The sequence below is a fragment of the Balaenoptera ricei genome, chromosome 14 (genome assembly GCF_028023285.1).
Source record: "Balaenoptera ricei isolate mBalRic1 chromosome 14, mBalRic1.hap2, whole genome shotgun sequence".
In the NCBI taxonomy this organism is placed as follows: domain Eukaryota; kingdom Metazoa; phylum Chordata; class Mammalia; order Artiodactyla; family Balaenopteridae; genus Balaenoptera; species Balaenoptera ricei.
In genome coordinates, this window is record NC_082652.1 from 8,348,417 (window position 1) to 8,358,507 (window position 10,091).

The 10,091-nt window shown below is 42.8% G+C and overlaps 1 protein-coding gene and 1 long non-coding RNA gene across 10 annotated transcripts in view; one reads left to right on the forward strand and one right to left on the reverse strand.

Annotated features, from left to right (window-relative positions):
• The window catches only part of KDM2B (lysine demethylase 2B), a 123,539-nt gene extending 115,704 nt beyond the window's left edge, over nucleotides 1–7,835 (forward strand). For 5 of the 9 annotated variants that reach the window (XM_059895100.1, XM_059895101.1, XM_059895102.1 and 2 more), the window contains exon 23: nucleotides 6,348–7,835. In XM_059895100.1, the coding sequence (XP_059751083.1) occupies nucleotides 6,348–6,529 (182 nt within the window). In that variant the 3' untranslated portion in view covers nucleotides 6,530–7,835. The remainder of the gene's footprint in view (nucleotides 1–6,347) is intronic. The other 4 variants (XM_059895106.1, XM_059895109.1, XM_059895107.1 and 1 more) reach the window with 2 other exon arrangements.
• On the reverse strand, nucleotides 6,070–10,007 carry LOC132348002 (uncharacterized). Its single transcript, XR_009497330.1, has 3 exons — nucleotides 8,540–10,007; nucleotides 7,944–8,123; nucleotides 6,070–6,805 (listed from the first exon to the last, which is right to left on the reverse strand). It is a non-coding gene; the product is annotated as an uncharacterized LOC132348002 (long non-coding RNA).
• Between the last annotated feature and the right edge of the window lie 84 nt (nucleotides 10,008–10,091).

Sequence of the window (10,091 nt, forward strand, 5' to 3'; positions counted from 1 at the left end):
CCATGATGTGTGTTTGTATAAATCATCTTTTTGCATTTTGTTTTCCACCACAATCCTTTCAGGTCATCTTTTTGTCTCAGGACCTACGTACAGATCTCTGCGTTTGCGTTAAGAGCTGTGATGTATATGAAGGCCCATCTCTCTCATACCCGGTCTCTTCTAGATTCAGTTCTTTTTAAAATGTTTTCCCCTCCTGTCAGTACAACTAGTTAATGATAAAATAAGTCTCTGCCACAAAATGGATGGCACTTGACATGTTTCCAGATCCTTCAGTGTGGTTGGAGGATCAGGTCTAGTGGCAGAGTGAAGCCGTGGTTGTCTAGTTTTTGATATTCAGGCTGCATTTCGTGTAGAAGTGCTAATTGGGTGCTCGAGGTGGCCCTTTGGCTTCCCCTTCCCTGCCCCTGATTCTCACCTTGAGGCAACCACCTTCAACTCTTGAGCTCTTTGTTTCTGTTTATCTCCATTTTTTCCAAACAGCAAGCCTACATTGCTATTTCTTGTTGTTTTTTGTTTGTTTTTCCTATTCAGATGCTCTGTGTTTGTTAACTTGCTATGCAGAGAACAAGGATTACCATTCTTACATTCTCTTACCCTGCTCCTTTTTCTCCCTTCATCTTCCCAATTTGTGGTTAAGTCACTATTATTTACCTTATTATGGCCATGTAAGTATTGTCCACTGTTGAGCCAAAGTGTGTATTATGGGTATGTTTCCTTTCTTGCACATTTTTTTGGTTTGTTTTCCCTAGAGTTAATAATTGCCTCATTTTTGTTTGGTTAGTTTCTAAACAGACTCTGTAACAGACTTGAGTACTATTCTTTCCCCACGTGAACTCATCAGGCCCTCAACCAGTCTGTGTAGGAAACCACCCTCCTGGACTTCTTTTCCTCCTGCCCCCACTTGAACTTGGCTGTCTCTGCCTGCTGCACAGCTCCCGTCCTGGGACTTCCTTGGTTTCTGTCTTGTGCAGGGACCCTTCTTTCCTTGGTCCCGTATCTTCTTTCTTGGTTTATCTACTCATTTGGTAGAGGACATCTTCCAGACCTTATATGTCTGAAAATGGCTGTATTATACCTTCATGTTTAATTGATAGCTTAGCTGGTTATATAGTCCTAGTTTGGGAACCATATTGTTTCACAAAGTGGGAGGCACTGCTCCTTTGGCTTCTGCCTTCCAGAGTTGATATCCAAAACGATTTGATTCTCCATCCTTCAGTGAATATTTTCTCTCATTGGAAGTTTGTAGAACACGATCTTTTTATTTAATTTTTTAAAAAATTTATTTTTAAAATTTAATTAATTTGGCTGCGCCGGGTCTTAGTTGCAGGATGCAGGATCTTCGTTGCGGCGTGCAGAATCTTTAGTTGCGGCATGTGGTCTAGTCCCCTGACAAGGGATCGAACCTGGGCCCCTTGCATTGGGAGTGTGGAGTCTTAGACACTGGACCACCAGGGAAGTCCCGTGTAGGACATGATCTTTATCTCAAAGTTTTTTGCAGTTTTTGATGATGAGCCTTGGTTTGAGTCCATTTTCAGGGATTATACTGAGCATTCATGAGCGCTTTCAATCTCTCAATTTGGTTCTGGAAAATTTCCTTGAATTATTTAATTTCCTTCCCTTCTGTTTTCTTTCTTTAGTAGTCCTTTGATACCTTTAATTTTTTTTCCTTTTTCCCACCTCTGTATCTGGTTTTCCTCCACTTATCACAGAATTCATATACAGCTGACCCTTGAACTAGTTAGGGGCTAGGGGTGCAGCCCTCCTTGCAGTAGAAAATCCAAATATAACTTAACAGTTGGCCCTTGGTATCTGCACCTCCTCCATAAACTCAGATTCAACCACTAATTTGTAGCCTGTAATATTTACTATTGAAAAAAATCAGCATATGAGTGGACCCGCACAGTTCAAACCCGTGTTGTTCAAGGGTCAACTGTAGTGAGTTTTTCATTTCTGCTTTTTTTTAGGTTCAAACATATGAAGCTGCTTTTTTTTTTTTTTTTTTTAATTTTTGCTTGTGGCCTTTTTTCAAGTTTATTTATTTATTTATTTATTTTTGTCTGTGTTGGGTCTTCGTTTCTGTGCGAGGGCTTTCTCTAGTTGTGGCAAGCGGGGGCCACTCTTCATCACGGTGCGCGGGCCTCTCACTGTCGCGGCCTCTCTTGTTGCGGAGCACAGGCTCCAGACGCGCAGGCTCAGTAGTTGTGGCTCACGGGCCCAGTTGCTCCGCGGCATGTGGGATCTTCCCAGACCAGGGCTTGAACCCGTGTCCCCTGCATTGGCAGGCAGATTCTCAACCACTGCGCCACCAGGGAAGCCCTGAAGCTGCTTTTTATGTAGGTCAGAAAACAGTCAAATATTGGCAGTTTTCATATGGTTTAGCCTGTGTTTTTAATTTTACAGCTATAGTTTGTTCTCTGAACTTTTGGAAAGTGGCATGTTCTTGTTTCTTGGATCCAGATATTGTCCATCCTGAGGATATTGATGGTTTTATTTTCTTCTCCACATAGACCATACATTCCTTCAGATGCAGTCAGTGGGCCTGCCTAAGGGGCCCTTCTCAGATTTAGTGTCAACATGAGGTTGTCGGCTCAGGTGATGGGAGGCTCTGGGGACACGGTGGGAGCTGGTCTGCTGTGGGTATCATTGGGTGGTCAGCATGGGTTGTTTTCTTTGGGGAAACCCAGACATGACATCTGTCAGTCTTTCCTCTTAAGCTGGTCAAGGTTGCCAAAGGACACTTTTTCCTTGACCTCCCAACCGAAGGGCTCAGGCCGGGCTGCCAGGGTTCTAGGGCTTGGCAGGGAAGGAGTCTGGAGGTCTCGACAGTCAGCAGGTAAATTTCCCTGTAACCCCCATTTTTCATGGGGTGCCCCTACCTTCCACGGTGCCTGGTGGTGCCTGGTCTAGAGACTTTCTCTTGCCCATCAGAGACAAACTCCCCTCTTTTGCTGGGGAAGGGAGTTTCAGCCTCTTACTGCTCCTTAAATAGATTTTCAACCAGTCCTTCTGTCTCTAACCCCATCTTTAGCCCCACTTTCGTTGTACTTGTTGCTTCCAGTACCTGTACCTTTGAGGTCTTCTGTAGACGAAATCTGCTTCTCTGCTTTTCCTTCAGCCAGTTTGGGGTTAAGCTTTCTCAAGTCTAGTGAATTGTTACCTTTTCTCCAGCTTTCTAAATTAAAAAAAATTTTTTTATTGTGGTAAGATACACATAACATAAAATTTACCATTTTAACAATTCTTAAGTGTCCAGTTCACTAGCATTAAGTACGGACATGTAGTTGTGCAGCCGCCGCCATCCGTCTTCAGAACCTCTTCTTCACCCTGTCAGAAACTCTGTACCCACTAAATACTAACTCCTCACTCCCTTTCCTCTCCTGCCCCCGGCAACCACCATTCTACTGTCTGTCCCTGAATTTGACTCTTCTAGGTACCCCACATAAGTGGAACCATACAGTAGTTTTTCTTTTGGGACTGGCTTATTATATATACACCACATTTTATTTATCCATTCATCTGCTAATGGACACTTGGGTTGCTTCTGTCTTTTGGCTATTGTCAGTAATGCTGCTGTGAACATGGGTGTATAAATTCATTGTTCTTTGGGTATATAACCAGAAATGGACTGGCTGAATCACATGGTAATTCTGTGTTTACTTTTTTTTGAGAAACTACCATATTGTTTTGCAGAGCAGCTGCACTGTTTTACATTCCTACTAACAGTGCAAAGGATCCAACTTCTCCACATCCTTACTAACATTTTCTGGGGTTTGGGGGTTTTTGTTTGTCTGTTTAAGTGAAAACCATGCTAATGCATATGAAGATCTCAATGTGGTCTTGACTTGCATTTCCTTAATGATTCGTGATACTGAGCATCTTTTCGTTTGCTTATTTACCATTTGTGTATCTTCTTTGAACAAATGTCTATTCACGTCTTTTGCCCATTTTTTAATCAGGTTGTTTGTGGTGTTGTTGAATTGTAGGATTTCTTTATATATTCTGGATATTAATTCCTTAACAGATACATGACTTGCAAATATTTTCTCCCATTCTCTGTGTTGTTTTTTCACTCTTGATAGTGTCCTTTGTACAAAAGTTTTTAATTTTGATGAAGTTCGGTCTTTTCCCTTTTGTGGCCTGTGCTTTTGGTGTCATGTTTAAGAAACCGTTGACAAATCCAAGGTCATGAAGATCTCCCATGTTTTCTTCTAAGAGTTTCATAGTTTTAGCTCTTATGTTAAGTCTTTGAATAATCTTAATTTTTGTATATGGTGTGATGGGGGGGGTGGTCTAGCTTCATCCTGTTCCATGTGGATACCCAGTTTTCCCAGCACCATTTGTTGAAAAGTCTGTCTTTTCCCCCACTGAATTGTTTTGGCATCTCATCAAAAATCATTTGACCATTTGAGGGTTTATTTTTGGGGCTCTCAGTTCTATTCCATTGGTGTATATGTTTGTCCTTATACCAGTAACACATGCTGTGGCTTTGTAGTATTGAAATCAGGAAGTGCGAGTCCTCTGACTTTATTTTTCTTTTTCAGGGTTGCTTTGGCAATTCAGGGTCCCTTAAATTTCTACATGATTCTTAAGATGCATTTTTCTTTTTCTGCAAAAAAAAACCGCTTTTGGTATTTTATAGCAATTTCATTGAGTCTGTAGACTGCTTTGGGTAATACTGGCATTTTAATATTAAGTTTTCTAATCCGTGAACATCGGCTGTCTTTCCATTTATATCTTTTAATTTCTTTCAGCGTTTTTAGTTTTCAGTGTACAATTCTTTCACTTTCTTCGTTAAATTTATTACTAAATGTTTTCTTTTTGATGCTATTGTAAATGAAATTTTCATAATTTTCTTTCAGATTGTTCATTGCTAGTGTTTAGAAATGCTACTAATATTTGTGTGTTGATTTTATATCCTGCTAACTTTGCTGAATTAGTTTTGTGTGTGTGTGTGTGTAATCCTTAGAGTTATCGCATTAAGATCATGTTGTCTGCAAGCAGAGATATTTTTACTTCTTTTCCATAAGTATCATTTTAAAAAATTTAATGCTTTGATCTGTCTAGAATTTTTGTTGTGAGGTATAGGCCACATGGTTTGAGGTTTGTAGTTTTTTTTTTTTTTTTTTTTAAGAGGGAAGGATTATTTATTTATTTATTTATTTTTGGCTGTGTTGGGTCTTCGTTTCGTGCGAGGGCTTTCTGTAGTTGTGGCAAGCGGGGGCCACTCTTCATCGCGGTGCGCGGGCCTTTCACTATCGCGGCGTCACTTGTTGCAGGGCACAGGCTCCAGATGCGCAAGCTCAGTAATTGTGGCTCACGGGCCTAGTTGCTCCGCGGCATGTGGGATCTTCCCAGACCAGGGCTCGAACCCGTGTCCCCTGCATTGGCAGGCAGATTATCAACCACTGCGCCACCAGGGAAGCCCTGAGGTTTGTAATTCTTAACCCATATTGTCCTTTCATTGGACATCTATTTTTCACTCTTAAACAGACTTTGTTTAACCCATCATGGGCCTATCCATAATATTCCCCACACAACCAATTTTAGTGATGATGAGGAAAGGTCTCCAGCTTAATATACCACTGAGATGAAGGAATCATTGGGCTCAGGGTGGGGACTCAGCCTCAGTTGGATGCGAGCTGGCGTTGCAGCCCGTTGACTGAGGATTCAGTTCTAAAAGAAAACAAACAGTGCTACAGAAGCAAAGTCCAAATTGATAGAAATACTCGGTTGAAGAGCACATCTACCGGTGAGGGCATGGTGGAGGGTTCTGAATTCTGGTTTTGCTCCCTGTGGACAGAATCTCTCCGGCCCCTTCAAGCACATTGGTCTCCTGCATAGGTTTGAGGTAAACGTCCCACAGAGGGCGGGCAAGCACACGGGGCCTCCGTCTAAAGGGCTGGTGCCCAGGGGAGTGGGAGGATCCCAGGATGACCTTACAGGTGTCCTCACTCCCCCAGCACTTCTCCCCTGTGAATAAGCAGACAGCGTACAAGAACCTGCAGAGAGAGGTGTTCTCAGCAGTAGAGTAGACATGAGAAGCAAGCTATTTTCATATATTGTGTGATCCTATCTTTATAAAACAACATAGACAGGACCTACTGATGTGAGAATATATACATATAAGAGGCGGCCATGGGGTAAGAGTCTAAGCAATTTCACTTGGAATGTGTGGATGCTTTTCAAGCATATATGAAACTTCTGTAAGTGGTAGATGAAACCATTCTGCATTTGAAGAGAGCTTTCCAGCAAGGACAGTTGCTGCTCTGTTGCTGAGTGCCTGGGGCTTGGGGAGGGCCCTCGGCTCCACGCTTCCTCCACCTCACCTTGTGTCCTCTTCCCTGCAGACTGCAATAAGGTCACTGACCAGTGCCTGTCCTTCTTCAAACGGTGTGGGAATATCTGTCATATTGACCTGAGGTACTGCAAGCAAGTTACCAAGGAAGGCTGTGAGCAGTTCATAGCTGAAATGTCTGTTAGTGTCCAGTTCGGGCAAGTGGAAGAAAAACTCCTGCAAAAACTGAGTTAGTCCAAGGACAAGTATGTAAATATGGGGTGGGTGAGGGGAGGGGACGCGGCAGGGGAGGGTAAAAGACTTTACAAAAACTAGGGCTTTTATTTTCAATTTGGAACTTGGAACAACAGACCACAGAACGATTCCATTTTGCAAGTCTCGCTGAGGGAGAAGCCAGTCCGCCACCATTTTGGGGATGAGTGAGTCAGGCGCTTTCCTTTGGTCTTTCTGAAACAAAACTGCACTGCTTTCTGGACCATTTCTAAGGCAGCCTTTACCAAGAAGACATTCCTGTCGGAGAGGAGGATGGACTTGGGAGAAATTCTCTTACTGGAAGCATGAGCTTAGGAATTTTTTTTTTGGTGGTGGTGTTTTTTGTTTTGGACACCTTATTCCTGGCAACTTTGGGGGTTTTGGTGTCAACATAAAATGGACCACACACCACAGCTGCCGTCTTGACATGTTTGTTTGTTTGGTTTTGTTACATCTTACATTATGCAGAACTATTTTTGTACAAATTGTTTAAAAGTTATTTATGCAAGGTTTGAATGCATACCAGTGTTTTTATTGTTTTGAGATTGCCAACTTTCCTGGTTTCCTTAAGGTAGGAGAGAACTTAACCTGTACTTCATATGAATCCATTTACACACGTGCCCAGATCTGGCAAAACAGGCTAAGACCTTCCAGTTAAAAGCATGTCTAACTGGAAGTTGAGAGCCTGCTTTGTATGTCAAGAAGTTACATAAGCATGTTGTGGATATGTGTAAATTTTAGTCAAAGTGAGACACTTTGCTAAATTTCCTCTGTATAGAATTCACCTTTCTCTCAAAATTTTAAAATTCAGACTTCAGCCTTTGCACTCAGGAGGGTTTTGCTCCCGCATATGAGCTCTTGTACTCTACACAGATCTAATTTATACAGTGAGTCAAGAAGTTGAATAAATGATCCAGCATAGCCTTTCTTTTCCTTTTTTCTCTCTGAAGTGTGAGTTGAGTTCTCGTTTAAGGTTTATAACATGGCTGTTTCCTAGTTGTAAAGTTATGCATTCATAAGTGCCATTGTTGTAAGGTGGTGTTTTCCTAGACCTTCCCTGACGCGGTTTTACCTTTGTTGAATTTGTATAAACAATTGTACAAAAAAAACCACTCTTGGACTTGGAGGGTTTCTGTTCTAGGGGTGCACTAGAAATTTGACTAGGAAGTCCAGAGGCAGTAGTCTCGACGCCAGTGTATACTGTTTTGAAGGCAAACAAGGTATAATTTCTTATTCATCTGAGAAATGCGCCAGCCCCTTGGTACGTGTTTTTTCCATTTTCAGAAAGAGATCTTGCTGTTTGTAGCTAATAAAGATAACAGGAAAGAACTATGCTACACCAATGTCCATGTGTAAGAATTAGGTACGAACTGCCTTAAGGGGCAGGGTGGCTTACCTGTTTGGGTGCTGCTGACCACACCTGTATAAAATAACTTCCACAGCCACTTGGCATTTCCACTGCCAAAGGGGGACAGGGGTTCATCTCCTCAGCCGCCACTGGACGCAACTCAAGGAGGCCACATCCTGCACTGGTAACCTGGGGCTGGGGTGCTGGAGGCACCTGGTTAGGTGGTAACTTCCCCAGGTGGCAGACATAGAAACCAGTGAGAAGTAGACTTTAGATCACAGGATTTTTATACTGGAACAACTGCTCTAGTCATCTGAAAATGAAGATAACCCAGCTTCCTTCCTCAGTCATCAACAGCAACATCAGACTTGGGACGCATGGGACTAGCCTTTCCTGCTATGGTAGTTTCATACTGCCCCTGCCCCCCATCCTTTTTTTTTTTTTTTTTTTTTGCCACGGTGAAATGGTTTTACATCCCATCTAGTTTGTGCCACCGCCTATTAATTTAAATCCAGAGATACTTTCTGACTCAAATTGGAGACATCTGAAGCTGTTGCACCCCAGAATTTAACTCAGGAGATGCATTTAAAAGAGGTTAAGATTAGTTTAACACCCTGTGGTTTATTTACAAAAATGTGGCTTACCTTTGCAAGCCTGATCGTTCATCGTGGAGCGCCCACACAAGAGGTCAAGTTGCAGTTTTCCTGGCAGCCTGAGTGCTGTGAGCCTCCGAGTTAAGAGCTACCCTGATGTCCAATAAAGGCATCTTCTCCCTTGGGAACCGTTGAAGGAGGACAGTGGTTTTCAAGTGGAATCTCGGCATTAGAGGGCCCTCTTTCCCCCATAATGTTTCCAGGAGCACACAGGTCGGCCAAGAGAGGAGGTGAAGGAAGGGCTGCCAGGGCTGAGCAGCCGGAGTTACCGTAAGGATACACCACGGTGTGTCAAACAGACGGATTCCTTCGAAAATGAGCTTTAGATGAGGCCAGGGCAAGCTAGATGCCTGCAAACAGCTGCTCTGAGCCCACACACTGTATCTGATGAAGCAATGGAAGGACCATAAACCAGAAGGACCACTTCCTGTGTGAGATCACAGCTTCTTAACCCAGGAAGAGGGGAGGCCGTAACCCTTCTTCCTCTAGGCACCCTGGCCTTTACAAAGGCAGGCACCACGGCCCATCCAAAACATGGAATGACATTCTTCCATCCTGTGAGGACAAGGACAAAGAGACGTCATTGCATTCCATTGTGAACGTCCAGAATTTCATCCATATGATAGATGACCTATTCAGAAAATTAAAAGAGGCATGGCATGCAGCTAGAAAATGCAGATTCCAGGTAGGAATGTTTGCCCTCTGCCAGATAAGTTAGTCCCTTGCAATTCAGTTATTCTAAGTGTTGAGCCTATTAGGCTAAAAATTTGTTGGCTTATCACTGAGCCATGGTTATTTCAAAATGCTACCTAAGAAGATCCACCATTAAGAGTTTTTGTTCATTGCTGAAACAAGCACCTGAAACTATATATAAGTCCTAAAAGAAACAGTAAACAAGCTGTTCTAAGCTAAGACTATGAGCAAATAAATCTCAATTTTCTAATTTAAGATACACCAACACCTGCTGCTCAGCTTCTATTTCGGTGTGTTTACCATCACCCACTGGCCTGGATTTGAAGACTTCTCTCCACCAATTTAGGGATTTGTGGGGAACGTTGAACTTCTGGAGTTCACTGTCTCAGGAGAAGTACAGACTAAGTGCTCCTAAAGCTTCAGCAGGGGCTGAGCTTTTACTGTCCATGTGAACTGTAGCCAGTACCCACCCTGGGCTCTTCAGGCAAGCAGAGGAGAAAGGTATTTGAGAATATCCACAAGGCTTTGATTTACATGCTCTGACACTCAAAACCAGAAAATGTAGAAAGGCAACTCTTTTTTCACAGCTAGCCAAACTTTCTGCCTTAAGCACAGCGGGGCAAGACTGTTTACCTCCTTTGCTGTAATTTTCAGGTCTTGTTGATTGACTTCTGGACCCTGAGCACCTGAAGGCATGTGTTATCCACTGCAGAGTCAGAAGATAAAAAACCTACAGGACTCAGCCAAGAAGTTACGTAGTTTCCTAAAAACATACCTGCCCACAAGGCGTGGGAATGAATCCACAGTTGGTCTCAACTAAACCAAAAAACCACCCTGATTAGAGCTGGAC